Source organism: Pipistrellus hanaki (assembly GCF_964339955.1).
Source record: "Pipistrellus hanaki genome assembly, chromosome: 3".
NCBI lineage: Eukaryota > Metazoa > Chordata > Mammalia > Chiroptera > Vespertilionidae > Pipistrellus > Pipistrellus hanaki.
This window is the reverse complement of record NC_140505.1, coordinates 182,698,648-182,714,550: the sequence shown is the minus strand read 5'-3', so window position 1 is coordinate 182,714,550 and position 15,903 is coordinate 182,698,648. Positions and strand designations below refer to the sequence as shown.

Here is a 15,903-nt window from a genome sequence, read left to right as displayed (position 1 = left end):
CTGTGTGTCTGTGGCAGGTCTTCCTCCTGGAAACCTGAGGGAGGCAGGATGGGCTGAGCAGTATAGGACCTGGGAGGTCAGACCTGGGGTTGCTCCAAGGCAGTGGTTTGCAACCTTCCTAATGCTGCATGAATCCTTTAATACAGTTCCTCATGTTGTGGTGAAACCCAGCCATAAATTATTTTCATTGCTATTTCATAACTGTAATTTTCCTACTGTTATGAGTCATAATGTAAATATCTGTGTTTTCTGATGGTTTTAGGTGACCCCTGTGAAAGAGTCAATGGTCCCCCATTGGGGTCCTGACCGCAGGTTGAAAACCCCTGCTCTAAGGCATCAGCAGGCAGGGCGGGGCTGGCCTGTGGTGGGCGGTGCACATTTGGCAATGTGATTGACCCTGAGCTTCTCAGAAATTGGAATTTATTTTCATTTTTTATTTCCTGTTGTCTTGGCCTCGGGGGTGCCTGGTTTTGTGCAGTCACAGCAGCAGAGTGGGTCCTCATAGCTACAGGCAGAGGGACATTCTCAGTAAGTTGGGAGGTTAGAGGTCCTCCCCACATTCTCATTCTCACACTTTCTAAGACAAGGATATTGTCACTATTGCATAGTTGAGGGGTCAAAAATTGGGGGTGGGGTTGGGGTGGGGGCTGAAATGGGCCCAAAGGCAGATGTAAGCAGTGACAGAGCCTGGTTTGAAACCCAGCTTTATCTGAGGTTCCTCCCTACCCCAGTGCTCAGTGCCCATAAACAGTGGAGAGGAAGGGAGACTCTACTCAAGTGGGTTCACATGCTCCATCCAGCTCAGCTCAGACCTAGACTCCTTGAAACAGGAGTCAGTAATCCCAAAACAAAGGGGTTGTGAGGGGGATGTGAGGGGATGTGGAGGAGGTAAAGGAGGTGGCTGTGGGGGATGAGGAGGAGGCAGAGGAGTTGGACGTTGGGGGATATGGAGGGAGAAGAGGAGGTGGATGTGAGGGGATGTGTAGAAAGTAGAGGAGGTAGAAGTGGAGGGATGGAGGTAAGCCAAAATGTTGGGGTTCGGTAAGTGAGTAAGAGCCTTCTCTTTTCCAACGCCCACAATGTTGTGCTCCCACACGGGAATGACCACTAGGGATGGCCTCCTCAGACAGGTCTCTGGGATTCTGAGGCACTGACCCCACCACCAGGGACAGGTTCAGAGAAACCTGCTCTAAAGGGTCAGGGGAGAACCCGACTCAGTGACCATGGGCCTCCCCCAGGTGCCAGGGGAGCAGAGCCTGCAGGGGAGAGTGGACTCTGTGAGGGGGAGATGTGGAGGGCTTCTCAGAGGAGGTGATCCCAGAGTTGGGCTTTGAAGGAGGAGCATGTTGTTCCAGGTGGGAGAAGCAGGTGCTCCTGGCAGAAGGACCTACGAAAGCAAATGTCTGGAAACTGCCTGGGCGGCACCTGCAATAGGAGCAGGGGCCAAGGCAATGCAAGGAGGCAGTGAGCCTCTGCTGTGCTCAGGGCCATGATCATCGCTGGGACAGAAGGATGATAAAGGGGGTTTTGGGGGAGAGTTGGGAGGATGAAAGAGGAGGGTTCTGTGGACAACCCATGGGTGAAGGGAGAAATTTTCCCAGGATCCCCCTGTGTGTCTGTGAGAGGTCTTCCTCCTGGAAACCTGAGGGAGGCAGGATGGGCTGAGTGGAGAAGGACCTGGAATGTCAGACCTGGGGTTGCTCTAAGGCAATGGTTCTCAACCTTCCTAATGCCGTGACCCCTTAATACAGTTCCTTAGGTTGTGGTGACCCCAACCATAAAATTATTTTCATTGCTACTTCATAACTGCAATTTTCCTATTGTTCTGAATCGTAATGCAAATATCTGTGTTTTCTGATGGTCTTAGGCAACCCCTGTGAAAAGGTAATTGAACCCGAAAGGGGTCATGACCCTCAAGTTGAGAACCCCTAGTCTAAGGCATCAGCAGGCAGGGCGGGGCTGGCCTGTGGTGGTGGTGCACATTTGGCAATATGGTTGACCCTGAGTTCCTCAGAAATTGGAATTTACTTTCATTTTTGATTTCTCGGAGCCTTGGCCCCGGGGGTGGCTGGTTTTGTGCAGACAGCAGCAGAGGGGTTCCGCACAGCTACAGGCAGAGGGAGATTCTTGGTAAGTTGGGAGGATAGGAGCGCCTCCCCATCTTCTCATCCTCACACTTTCTAAGACAGGGATATTGTCACTATTGTGTAAGTGAGGGAATCAAAGTAGAGGAGAGGGGGGCGGAGAGTGGGTGATAATGGGCCTAAAGGCAGATGTAAGCAGTGACAGAGGCCTGATTGGGACCCAGATTTGTTTGAGGTTCCTCCCTACCCAGTACCCCTAAACCGTGGAGAGGAAGGCGGACACTGCTCAGGTGAGTTAACATCCTTCCTCCAGCTTAGCTTTCTGCAATAGGAGTCAGTGACCCCAAAACAAAGGGGTTGTGAGGGGGATATCAGAGGATGTGGAGGAGGCAGAGGGGGTGAATGTGAGGGGATTTGGAGGAGGCAGAGGAGTTGGACATTGGGGGATATGGAGGGAGAAGAGGGGGTGGATGTGGGGGGTGAGGGGGAGGCAGAAGAGGTGGACGTTGGGGGATGTGGAGGGAGTGAAGGAGGTGGAAGTTGGGGTGTGGTGGAAGTCAAAAAGTGTGGGCTAGGTAAGTGAGTAAGAGCCTTCTCTCTGCCAATGCCCACAATGTTGTGCTCCCACACGGAAATGACCACTAGGGATGGCCTCCTCAGACAGGTCGCTGGCACTGACCCAGCCACCAGGGACAGGTTCAGAGAGGCCTGCTCTAAAGGGTCAGGGGAGATGCGGACATAGTGGCCATGGGCCTTCCCCAGGTGCCAGGGGAGAAGAGTCTGCAGGGGACAGTGGATTCTGGGAAGCGGAGATGTGGAGGGCTTCCCAGAGGAGGTGATTCCAGAGTTGGGCTTTGAAGGAGGAGCATGTTGTTCCAGGTGGGAGAAGCAGGTGCTCCTGGCAGAAGGACTACAAAAGCAAATGTCTGGAAACTGCCTGGGCGGCGCCTGCAATGGGAGCAGGCACCAAGGCAATGCAAGGAGGCAGTGAGCCTCTGCTCATCGCTGGGACAGAGAGTGACTTAGGGGGGCATTGGCACGTGTAGGGAGAATGAGATAGGAGGGTTCTGGGGACAAGCCCATGGGGTGGATGGAGAAATTTGCCCAGGATCCCTCTGTGTGTCTGTGGCAGGTCTTCCTCCTGGAAACCTGAGGGAGGCAGGATGGGCTGAGCGGAGAAGAACCAAGGATATCAGACCTGGGGTTGCTCTAAGACAATGGTTCTCAACCTTCCTAATGCCACAACCCTTTAATACAATTCCTCATGTTGTGATGACTCCCAGCCATAAAATTATTTTCATTGCTACTTCATAACTGCAATTTTCCTACTGTTATGAATTATAATGTAAATACTTGTGTTTTCTGATGTTCTTAGGCGACTCCTGTGAAAGGGTCACTGGACCACCAAAAAGGTCGTAACCCTCAAGTTGAGAACCCCTGCTCTAATGCATCAGCAGGCAGAGCAGTCTGGTCTGTGGCGATGGGTGCACATTAGACAATGTGGTTGACCCTGAGCTTCTCAGAAATTGGAATTTACTTTCATTTTTTATTTCCTGTAACCTTGGTCCCAGAGTTGGCTGGTTTTGTGTAGACACAGCATCAGAGGGGTTCTGCACAGCTACAGGCAGAGGGAGAATCTTCATAAGATGGGAGGGTAGGAGCACCTCCTCCTCTCCTCATCCTCACACTTTCTGAGACAAGGATATTGTCACTATTGTGTAGGTGAGGGAATCAAAGCGGGGGGCAGGGGCAGAGAGGTGGTGGTAATGGGCTCAAAGGCACATGTAAGCAATGACAGAACCTGGATTGGAAACCAGATTTGTCTGAGGTTCCTCCCTACCCCAGTACCCCTAAACCATGGAGAGGAAGGAGGACACTGCTAAGGTGGGCTCACATCCTTCCTCCAGCTTAGCTGAGAACTGGACTCCCTGTAATCAGAGTCAGTGACACCAAAACAAAGCAGTTGTGAGGGTGATATCAGTGGATGTAGAGGAGGCAGAAGGGGTGGATGTGAGGGGAATTGGAGGTGGTAGAGGAGGTGGATGAGGGGGATGTGGAGGAGGTAGAGGAGATGGATCTGAGGGGATGTGGGTAAGGTAGAAGAGGTGGGTGTGGGACAATTTTGAGGGGGCAGAGGAGGTGAATGTGGGGGGATGTGGAGTAGCGGGATGTGGGGGGATGTGAACGAGGGGGATGTGAGGGGATGTGGAGGAGGGGGATGTGAGGGTTGTGGAGCAGGGGGATGTGAGGGGATGTGGAGCAGGTAGAGGAAGTGGATATGGAGGGACGTGAAGAAAATACAAACGAAAACATTTCCTCTCTTCCCTGGGCTCCTGGGCAAAATAGTCCAGACAGAACTGGGGAATCCTCTCCATGGAGAGGTCTGTTCCCATCATGATAGTTCACAGAACAGAAACGACCCAGAGTGTTTTTATTATTATTGATTTGAGATCGAGAGACAGAGACAGACAGAGAAACATCGATTGCTCTAGGCAGGGCCAGAGTGTGTTTTCACAGTGAAGGCCATTAGACCTGTCTGCCTCCCCTTTCCCTGCCTGCATCATTTTGGGAACCTTTGGCCTCAACACAGAGCCCCTGATTGCAGTGTGGCCCCATCCCCATGGTCACCAAGACAAGGTGGGCACTGACACCTCCCAGGAAAGAGCCCTCCTTGCGCTGTGGGACCACGCTCTCCAACAAAAGGTTGGTCATCCACGCATCCTTCAAACTGACTTGTGAGCAAAAGGGGGACCGTGGATGAGAAATGGGTTCTATGTCAAGTAACCCACAGGGTGATGTGATCATAATTCCTAGCTGGGCAGGTCATGGTGGGTGGTCACATCCCAGGCTTATACTCTTTAGTGAAAGTTTGTTTTCCTTAGGCAAGCCCTGTCCATTGTATCTGTGCACCTAGGTGAACACACCTTAGAAATAGCCACTCTCCAGAGAGCACTATCTTGCCTGCCATTGTGACTCCATAGTTGAGTGTTGGCCCATGAATGAAAAGGTCACCAGTTTGATTCCTATTCAAGGCACATGCTCGGATTGTGGGCTCAAAACCTAGCAGAGGGCATGTAGGGGGCAGCCACTGGATGCTTCTCTCTCATCAACGTTTCCATCTCTCTCGTCCATTCCCTTCCTCTCTGTAAGTCAATGAAATCATTTTTGTTTTGTTTTTTAAAAAGAGACCACACTCTTGTTTACTGTCCTGTATTCCAATCCTCACTGCTTCCTCCCAACTTCATATAACCTTTCTTACATCCCTTTCATTTCAAATGCATAGAAGAAGCTGAGAAACTATTATTCTCCAGAGTATTTTAGATCTAGTGCAATTTGGCTCAAATAAATTTTCCCAAAAATCCTTTATAAAAAAAAATTATAGCCTTAAAAAGGAAGGGCAGCCGAAACCAGTTTGGCTCAGTGGATAGAGCGTCAATCTGTGGACTGAAGGGTCCCGGGTTGGATTTTGGACAAGGACATTTACCTTGGTTGTGGGTGCATCCCCAATGGAGGGTGTGCAAGAGGCAGTTGATCGATGATTCTCTCTCATCAATGTTTCTAATTCTCTATCCATCTCTCTTCCTCTCTGTAAAAAATCAATAAAATATATATTAAAAAACAAAACAAAATAGGAAGGGCATTCTGACCCATGTTCCAACATGCATGACCCTTGAGGACACTGTGCTAAGTGAAATAAAGCAGTCTCAGGAAGAGAAGCATTGTGTGATTCCACTTATATGAAGCACTCAAATCCATAGAGATGGGAGGTAGAATGGCAGTTTCCAGGGGCTGGGAGATGGGGAATGGCAAGTTATTGTTTAGTGGGTAGAAATTTTCTGTTTTATAAGTTGAAGAGTGTTTTGGAGATTGGTTGCAAATCAGTGCAAATATAATTTTACATATTGAACTTAACCCTTAAAAATGGTTAGGGTTGCCGAGGCTGATTTGGCTCAGTGGATGGAGCATCGGCCTGTGGACTGAAAGGTCCCAGGTTCGATTATGATCAAGGGCATGTACCTGGGTTGCAGGCATATCCCCAGTAGGGGGTGTGCAAAGGCAGCTGATCGGATGTTTCTCTCTCATCGATGTTTCTAACTCTCTATCCCTCTCTTTTCCTCTCTGTAAAAAAATCAATAAAAATATATATTTTTAAAAAATGGTTAGGGTGGAAAATTTTATGTTGTGCCCTTTTGTTAGCATTACAAAATAATTTTAAAAACAAAGACGTGTGTGTGTGCGCGCGCACTCAAGCATTTAAAAAGTACCATGAATTGAAATATGGAAAAGATGTGCATATCATATCCTATGAGAGTAGTTGGCAAACCGTGGTTTGCGAGCCACATGCAGTCACCTGACCGACCGACACCCCACTTCTGATAAAGCCACTTCGGCAAAATAGACTCACCAAGGCCGAAAACCAACTTCTGCGCATGGGCCTCGAAGTATCTATCACACTGTACGTGTGCCCCGACAAGTGGTATTTTATGAAAAAGTTACACTCAAGGAGCCAAAGAGCAGCATGTGGCTCAAGAGCCGGGATTTGCCAACCACTATCCTATGAGCATAAATGTAAATTGGTGCAATTGGTTTGCATTAGAGTGTGGCTCTAGGCATAAAGGAATTTTTATATGGTGATACACTCTGTCCCAGTCATTCCATTAATTAAATATTTAAGGGAAGCAAGCTCAAATGCAGATGAGCTTCTATGTCCGGGGATTGTCTCTGCACTATTTTCATAAAGAACTGGAAACAAGCTAAGGTCCAGCGGTGGGTGTGGCCAGTGGAGAGGACCCGGCAGTGCCAGGAGTAGGCAACCCACATCAGGGCTGCAGGGCTGGGGCCGGGACTGCAGGACCCCAGGGCCTTAGGCCATGAGGGTCTTGCAGAAGCAAGATGGGTGCAGGCTTGGGAGGACACAGCTCCAGGAATTTATCAATGCAGAGACTGGGCACAGGGCGCAAGAGAGCGTTTGGGAATCAGAAGCCTGATTTGCAAGCAGCACAGACACATCAATAAGCGTTTTTGTATGTAAAAGGGAGTAGAGCGTAGTCCTCACAAACACGGTATTGGGATCCGGAAGACTTGGGTTGGAGTCCTAGCTCTAGCACTACTGTGTCACTTGGGCTAACCCAAGTTTAGGTGAAAACCTACACTGTGTGGTGGTTTCCTCCACGTTCCAATGGGAGCCACAATGGTGGCCACCAAGTGGAATGTGCGCGAGTACTTGCTGAGGGAACAGGTAAGGAGCCTGTGGTGGACACACCATCAATATCAGCTGTAGAGATTAGTAACCCAGATGTCCCCTACCTCAAGTCATTTCCAAAGCATTCCTCCCCATCTCTCCTTCCCATCTTTCGTGTCTGGTTTTATTCTCCTCACCAGTCTGTTTCCTTGTCTGATGCTCTTCTCCTTGTGCTCCCACAGGACAAGGGAGCTGTCCATTGGCTTGCAATGGGCTTGAGTGAGGTGAGTACCTGCTCCTAACTTGCAGCTGGCAGAGCCTGGCAGACATGGAAACACAATGGATTGAGTCCATCTTGGCATCTGAGGCCTTCCCTGAAAGAAACACCAGAAACGGAGCCCCTCGCTGCTCCCTGTTGCACAGCTGGCTCGCCTTGCACCCCACAATTTATTTTCTCTTCCCCAAGGGTGAAGCAACACCTCCTTCCAGCTGAACACAGACCGGTGAGCCGAAGGGGAAACTCTGAGATCCCAAACCTGACACCATGGCCTCAGAAGCTGACCGGAACTGCCCAGGTAGTCAGCTTCTTCCTCTTAGCTGGTTCCTGCTCATGATCTAGAATTAAGGGAGGCATCTCCAATATGGGTTAAGCTACACAGGAATCAAGAACTTCAAAGGGGATTGATGAGTGTCCTCAAATCCCCAAGAGGGTCCAAGGGAAGTCCCTTCAACCAGAAGTGTATGTGGGGATCTTCTTCTAGCTCTCTCCTCACACTGCTCACTGCCTCCAATCTTCTGCAACTCATGCAATGACTCCAACGAGGCCAGGACAGCCCATGGGAGGGGGGAATCTCTTGTCCCCTGTACCTGGAACCTGCTAGTTCCTGGTGGAAACTTTCTCTTCCAAAGCACTGCCACCTCCCACAGCTCGGCTGGGTCCTTGACCTGTGCTCCCAACTATAAACACCTGTGTGCTAGGTGTGACTGTCAGACAGGAACTTCTGATGATCTCATATTTCCCTGCACCGGCCTGCTTTGTTATTTCCCACACCCACCCACAACCTAGCCAACAGATACACAGATGTAGTTCTCTGGGTTCCCTCCATCTAAGCCCAGGTTTACTTTCTTCCTCAGTGGGTGAAGCAAGAAAAGGAAAAAACACCCCTCCACTACCCAAATCAACACTGCATTTTCTAGGCAACCACATCACCCCCAGGGGGGGATAAAACTTGTTCTTGTTGCAGCATAAGGGGGAAGCGGACAGTTCAGAAGCCTGCAGCTCCTGAGCAGGCCCCAGGTTCCCTGAGGGAGGACTGAAGCTGGTGGTTTCCTAAGAATACACAAGATGACCTCCTGTTTAAGAAGAGGGTGAGGGTGGAGTCAGAGTTGCCCAGGGAGCTATGGCCCTTGAGCCCAGCCTGGAAGGGGAGAGGTGGTACTGATTGATCACAGGATTAGAGCTGAGGGCCCAAGCCCCACCTACCTGAAGACAGCTCCTCTACTCCCTACCCTGGAGCATCCTCTTTGCCTGGTAGGTTTACTCCATCAATGGTATGTGATCTGAAACATTTTCAAATTTTGAAAAAATCCCAAAGGGGCACTATAGGGTAGATTGCACGAATCACATGAATTTTTGAAACCTAAGGAGGCTTCAAACAAATGTCAGGAAATGGCTGGTGGTTGACCTTGGATTCCACCTGTGAGCTTTCTGCTTCTTCACTTCAGCCTTCTTTTCCTGTTTGAGTTTCACTTTCTTTGTCTATGAAAAAAAGAATAATACGTCTTGTATGTATATGACAGGAAACACATTCACATCTTGTCTCTGCACACACAAAACATACACCAGTCCCCAGCCCCTTATCTGCATTTCCAGAGTCTCCAAATCCCTGAGAGTCACACATTTTTAAAAAGATTTGTAAAAGTTATAGATTTAAAGAGAGAGAGAGAGAGAGAAAGAGAGAGAGAGAGAGAGAGAGAGAGAGAGAGAGAGAGAGAGAGAGAAATATAAGTGGCTGATAGAGAGAATTGGTGTCTCACCCTCTTCTCATAAGGATACCATTCATATTGCATTAGGTATCACACTTATGACCTCATTTAACCTTAATTTTAATATACAATCACATGGGGCCTGGCCATTGTGACTCAGTGGTTGAGTGTTGACTCATGAACCAAGAGGTCACTGATTGGATTCCCAGTTGGTACACATGCCTGGATTGCAGCCCAACCTCCAGGAGTACGCAGGCAGGAGCAACTGATAGATGTTTCTTTCTTATCGATGTTTCTATCTCAATACTTCTCCCTTCCTCTCTCTCTAAAAAGCAACAAAAATATATTTAAAAAATAAATGAATAAGTACAGTTACATGGGGTGTCAGGCCAGCAATATATAAATTGGGGGGTGGACAGTTCATTCCATAATACCAGGTAACTCAACAAACATTCCCCAGATTAATAAAATTTTAAAAAGTTTCCTCAGGTGACAGCTGCTCAGGAAGATGAACAGTTAACCACCTTGTTTACTAGAAGCTCAGTGCACAAAGTTTGTGCACTTGAGGGGTGGGTCCCTCACCCCAGCCTGCCTCCTCTTACAGACTGGGAGCCCTTGGGGGGTGTCCTACTGACTGCTTAACCTTGCTTCCTATGAGGATAGGGCCTAAGCCACAGTCTGGCCTCCCTCTGCAGGGGAAGGCACCAGCACCATCACCCCACGGCTGCAGCCACTGCCAGCCACCACATCTGCCATGGTGTTTTCTTCAATGTGGACTCCAGTTCCTTCACCACAAAAAAATGACAACTTTCTTTAGGCATTTTCCAGATATCTCTTTCATAGGATCTGACCTTTCTTTCTTTCTTTCTTTCTTTCTTTCTTTATTTCTTTATTTCCTTCCTTCTTTCTTATCCTCACCTGAGGATATGTTTCCAATTAATTTTTAGAGACCTTGGAAGACAGGGAAAGACAGAGAGAAACCTCAATGTGAGAGGGACACTTAAATTCTTTGCATCCTGCATGAGCCCTGACCTGGGCCCTGGCCAGGGAGGAGCCCACAAACTAGGTACATGCTCTTGATCAGAATCAAACCCAGATCCTGCAGTCACCAGGCCAAAGCTCTATCCAGTGAGCCAAACCGGCTAGGGCAAAATATTACATTTTTTAGCCCCACAAGCAGCAGACGTTAGTTTTTGTCTTCTAGGAGTGTGGAAAAAAATCTAAATCACTTGTTTGGGTTCTCATTATTCAATTTACCAAGAATAGTGCAAGTGGCAGCATACAGAGAGCTTAGCTAATGAGTGGTCAGAAAAGGTGTTTCCTCTGCAGCTCACATGCAGAGAGCCACTCGGTTGTGTCCACTGGCGTGGAGGTGTGCTCTGAGCCCTGAGGCAGCTGCCAGGAACATGCCCCTAACCCTGCATTTTGTCGTCTGGGATAGAGGTGTGCTGCCTGCCCTGACCCCCTCCCTCCCTCTGTGGCATGTGCCTGGGATGCTATGGGTGCTGCAATATTTGTGATGGAGTGATGGTCAATTTGCATATTACCATTTTATTAGATTAGATACTCGAGTCCATTTCCATTCTACCCATTATCTTCTAACCTCATTGTTTTCGCTTTCCATCTAGAGCGCAAAGACTTTATTGATGCCATTGAGTATTTACTGGACCCATGGAACAAAGAGAAACTGCAACGCCTGCTGAGTGATGGATCCTGGAAAAGATTTGTGGCTGCGGCCAAGCTGTCCAGGTAACCTCCAGGGGATGTCTATATCATCACCCCCATGTCCCCTGCATCCAGATTCCTCTGGCAGGCACCCTCCTCCAGGCAGGATCCTGAGCTTGGGATTAAATAAGTTCCTTCTCAACAGTCTATGAGAAACATTTCCTTTGTAAAATTTGTTGGCAGAGAAGGGGCCCAAGTTGAGAAGAGAGGAGACCTGCAAAGGGAAAGTTAGGTGACCTTGAGCAGGTTACTTAACCACTCTCTATCGTTCATCTGTTCCAGTCCACTGTGAGGAGAATGAGATCATGCCTCTAGCTGTTTAGCCTAATGACTGACACATAGTAGGTGGACAGTTCACATGAACTTTAGAAAAGATGCTGGGAATAGACAGGGCCCACATGTCTTCTTGTTGGATGTGAGGGCCTCAACGGACTTCCTGTGGGACAAGCCAGAAAATGCTGGCACAGTTTGTGTCCCTGGGGATTGTGGCTAGAGAGCCTGCTCTCCCTAAGAAAGGGATTGCACAAGCTCTGCAGGGTCCTGCTGGCCTGGAGGGCAGAGAGCCGCAGTGAGGTTGCACCGTGTTGGGTTGAATCCTGACTATATCTCTGCCCTGCTCTGGGGCTCTGGGCTTATGTCATCTCCCTCATCAAAGAAATAGCAAGTCCATCTGATAGGACTCTGATGAAGGCCTAGGGGTGAACTACAGGGTCAAGCGTAAAGAAGCAAGTGCAGTCATCCTGGAGGCCCAGAGAGGCCTGGAGCAGGGTCACAATTCGGGGTCTGGATGGAGTAAGGATGGTTCAGGTGGGAGGACTGGTAGGAAGGCTTGGCAGTGGGTCTGGACTAGAGTGAGGCAGCTGAGGCACATGGACACTGCCCTGAGGAGGCCAGGAATCTAGTGAAGGGCTGTGCAGGGGCAGGGGGCACATTTCTTCTTCTCTGATTGATCCCCTTTCTGCTGGGGGCAGAGGGCCCTGGGTGATCATGTGCTCCAACCCTGTCCGTGAGCTGGAGGGCTCCTCACCTCCCTGTGGGACCCTTTTCTTTTCCCCATGGAGTAACGCTGACCAGAGGGAAGGCAATGTGGCTCAGAGATCACTTCCGGTCAGAATGGGGGCTGTCAAAGTGGTGTCATCTGAGGGATTCAGAGTACATGCACATGTCCCCACCATAGAGGACAGGGCTTCCTGCACCAGGTCATCCAGAAGGGGGTCTCAGCTTTAGCAATTCATATATTTGCTGTGGTTAATCCCCTGTCCTTTGTGATTGCAGGGATGAGGCAGATCTACTCTATGCAGACTTGAGCCAGCTTAAAACATTCATGACCATGGAAGACAAGGAGAACAGGGAACGGTTTATGAATGAGTTTCCTCAGGTCAAAAAGGACCTTGAGAAACGCATAGGAAAGCTCAAAGCACTTGCTGATGAGGTTGACAAGGTGCACAGGGACTGCACTATCACCCAGGTGGCAGCCGCTTCCACCGGCGCTGTGTCTGGCGTTCTGAGCATCGTTGGCGTGTGTCTGGCACCTTTCACAGCAGGAGCTAGTCTGGTGCTTTCAGGAGCTGGGTTGGGACTGGGGGCAGCAGCTGCTGTGACTGGTGTGACTGCGAACATTGTGGAAGTCTCAAAGAATGGGTCAGCAAAAGCCAAAGCCAGCCACCTCGTGTCAACTGGCAGCGACACAGAGAAGTTGGTCGAGGAGGTTCTAAGTTGCATCACACCCAAAGTTGCTTCCTTAGCAGAGAAGTGCTTCCCACAATTGAAATGCATTCTGACGAAAGCTGATGTCCTCAATGCAGAGGAATCCAATTCTATCAATCTAGCTGAGGCTTCTGGCTTTAAGCGCACGGGGACAGTCTTTGCTCAAACCGGCCTCCAGCTGCAGAAAGCTTTTGGAAGCACTGCTCAGGCCCTGGGCAAAGGAGCCAGGGTCTTTGGTGTAGCCACAGCAGGTGTATTCCTTATCGTGGATGTAGTGGACCTGGTGAAAAAGTCAATACACTTACATGAGGGCGCAAAGGCTCAGACGGCGGGAGAGTTGAGGCAGCAGGCCCAGGAGCTGGAGAAGAGGCTGGAACAACTCACCTTCGTTCACGAAAGTCTGCAGGAGGACCTGACTCCATGATCCCCTGACAGTGCAGGGAACAGGGTGTGTGGGAGACAAAGGCGTGGACTTGACATTGTTAGAGGGGAAAAGCCGTTGAGATAAAATGGATGGAACTGCATGGGAAGGTGTTGAGCACAATGGAGGGGTTCATGCAGATGGCAGGTGGGTCAAAGAGAAGGAAGGAACCTGGACCTGAAATCAGGGAAGACAGGGATGGGGGGGGGGGGGAGAGATAGGAGGGACTGTATTTTGACTAAAAAAGACAGGGCGTCATGAATAAAGAAAGAGAAGTGGAGGAATAAGCACCAAGAAGGCCGGAACTACTGAAGAGTTGACAATGGAAGAAGGGGAAAGAGTTTGAGGTGTTGGGATATGGGAGTTACAGTGGCTCCTGGACTGGCCCTCCCCAGGGTTCACCCTCCCAGCAGGTTCCACGTCCCTCCCCTGTCCTGGTCTCTCGCTCTGCTTTCCCGTCCCAGCTCGCCTTTGTCTCCAGCAGCACATCTTAGATAGACATAAAAAATGTTTTGTTTTTATTTTTCAATTATAGTAGACATAGAATATTGTATTAGTTTGGGTGTACAATATACTGATTAGAAAATATATCACCGACTAAGTCTAGCAGCCATATAGCATCCTTCATAGTTATTACAATGTTATGCACTATAGGCAGTGACTTCTTGATGATGATGATGATGATGATGATGATGATGATGATGATGATGAAGGGGCTGTGATGGGGTGGTGATGACAGCGGAGTGGGTGGAACATTTGAAATGTTGCTGGTGCTCGTTGGGGCCATGATGCTCTGAGAGACCAGTGAAATTATAATGAAACTGCAAATGCTCTTAGAATAATGGTTGATTTGAAAAGAGAGAGAGGGAGGGAGAGAGAGAGAGAGAGAGAGAGAGAGAGAGAAGTGAAAACAGATACAGCAGGTCAAGGAGATCTACCAGTCAGCCCTGAGACACAGCCTCCCCAGCAGTGGGGAAGTGGTATGGACACGATGATATTCTAGGCCCCCTGTTTCTCCCCACCTGTGTTCTGCAGACTTCGGTTCAGTAAGATGGACTGAGCCTTTGCTGTGGGGATTGGTGGGCTCCTCTGGGCTCCAGGAACTCAGGGCGCAAATCTTCCATTGTCCTGCTTGCTCAGTGGGCTTTCACTCTCCCGTCCAGTCAAGTCCCTGAGACCTCGGTGCCCTGGGATCTCCGCTGGGACACCGAGGAAGCTTCTGCACAGGTGGCTTGGGCTGAACACAACTGGCTTCCTCGCTGTCTTCATAACAAATTAATTCATAGAAAAATTATTTTTTGTGAAATACTTGTGTGAAATAGTAAAGAGCACAGGGAGTGGCCGCTCCGGCCCAGCCCTATCTGCACCATGGAGATTAGACCATCGCTGAGTGCTACCCTGAGGAACGACGTGTGTGAACTTTATAGACACCACACTGGGGCCGATAACCAGCCTGCACTCCGGTTAACATTTGTGTGATGACACATGTGAAGCCACCTGGACGGCCGTGGGCCAGGACAGGCTTCAAAACGGTCCCCGGCGTCAGACATCGACCATCCTTTTGGTCCACCTCCATGCGGCCTCACTCCATGCCAGCCGGCCGGCAGGAGAACGGCCAAACCTCTGATCATGAGACTTCCGTCACCTGCCTCCCGCTGACTCGACACAATCAGACGGCCAGCCACCCAAAGAGGAATCTGCCGTTGCCCGCAGAGGACCCCACTCTCCTCCGGGGACCCCTTTAAGCCTGAGCCCTTGGCACCAGGAGCCCTGTGAGTAATAAAGTGCTGTGTGATTTGCAACTGCATATTCGTGTGTGGTGTAATTCCTCCAGCAGTCTTAACTATCTATACTAATAAAAGGGCAGTATGCTAATTAAACCGGACATCTTCTGGACTTCTTTCCAGAAAAAGCCATGGTGGCAGGGGCCTAGGCAGAGGCTGTTAGGGGCTATCAGGCTGGCAGAGGGGAGCAGTTAGGGGGAGATCAGGCCGGCATGGCGGGGGGGGGGGGGGGGGGGGGGGCGATCAAGCCAGCAGGCGAGTGGTTAGGAGCCAGCAGTCCTGGATTATGAGACCAATGTTTGACTGCTGGTTTAGCAGCATTTAATGTGGATAGAAGACCCCTTTCCTCTGCTGGCAATATTCCAGAAACTGGCTGTTCCAATTTCCTGGGTCTTGGAGGGAGAACTGCAGGAGCAGACTGCATCGTGATCAGGAGGCAACCTTTGTGGCTCATATGGGGAGTGTTTTGTTACTGCAGCAAAACCCAGACTATCCTGGCTGATACAATCCTGGAAACATGGTGTTATTTGTAGAGCACTGTGAAAGGCATATATCTTTAATTTCTTATATAAGCTAGAATAATTATTAACAATAACTAGAGGCCTGGTGCATGAATTCATGCAAGGGTGGGTCCCCTATGGGTGGCCTACAGGGATCAGGCCAAAACCCGCAGTTCAACACCATCTGCAGCTCCTACCCACTGCTCCAGCTCATTCTGGCCCCACTGTGCCTACTGTGGGCTCACACCCAATCAGTCCTGATAGGGAGAGGCTTGTGGTGCCACAGCAGCACTGGCCAGCCATGAGCCCTGCCTCTGGAGTGGCCTGCGGGATCGGGCTAAAACCAGCTCTCCAATATACCCCGAGGGTTCCCGGATTGTGAGAAGATACAGGCCAGGCTGAGGGACCCCATCAGGCTGAGGAGGGATCATGGGAGGGCTCCAGGGCATGCCTGGCCCATCTAGCTCAGTCCCCATTTGCCAGACCCCAACAGCAAGCTAACCTACTGGTCAAA

General features: G+C 49.8%; 1 protein-coding gene across 3 annotated transcripts; it reads left to right on the top strand.

Annotated features, from left to right (window-relative positions):
* The first annotated feature begins 2,051 nt into the window (after positions 1-2,051).
* LOC311618989 (apolipoprotein L3-like) lies at positions 2,052-14,912 on the top strand. 3 transcript variants are annotated; one of them, XM_084876855.1, is made up of 5 exons: positions 2,052-2,130; positions 7,509-7,550; positions 7,733-7,841; positions 10,881-11,001; positions 12,253-14,912. In XM_084876855.1, the coding sequence occupies exons 3-5, from the start codon at positions 7,811-7,813 to the stop codon at positions 13,106-13,108; spliced, it is 1,008 nt and encodes a 335-aa protein (XP_084732981.1). In that variant the 5' UTR covers positions 2,052-2,130; positions 7,509-7,550; positions 7,733-7,810; the 3' UTR covers positions 13,109-14,912. The 3 variants fall into 3 exon arrangements, with proteins under 3 accessions (XP_084732981.1, XP_084732980.1, XP_084732982.1); XM_084876854.1 differs by having other exon boundaries at positions 2,081-2,374; XM_084876856.1 differs by lacking the exons at positions 2,052-2,130; positions 7,509-7,550 and adding an exon at positions 2,257-2,374.
* The last annotated feature ends 991 nt before the right edge of the window (positions 14,913-15,903 follow it).

Bases quoted from the DNA above. Each gene is read 5' to 3' on its own strand.
- LOC311618989 (XM_084876855.1), top strand. From the start codon at position 7,811: ATGGCCTCAGAAGCTGACCGGAACTGCCCAG. The intron at 7,842-10,880 runs GTAGTCAGCTTC...CTTTCCATCTAG, and splicing joins AGCTGACCGGAACTGCCCAG to AGCGCAAAGACTTTATTGAT. The intron at 11,002-12,252 runs GTAACCTCCAGG...TTGTGATTGCAG, and splicing joins GCTGCGGCCAAGCTGTCCAG to GGATGAGGCAGATCTACTCT.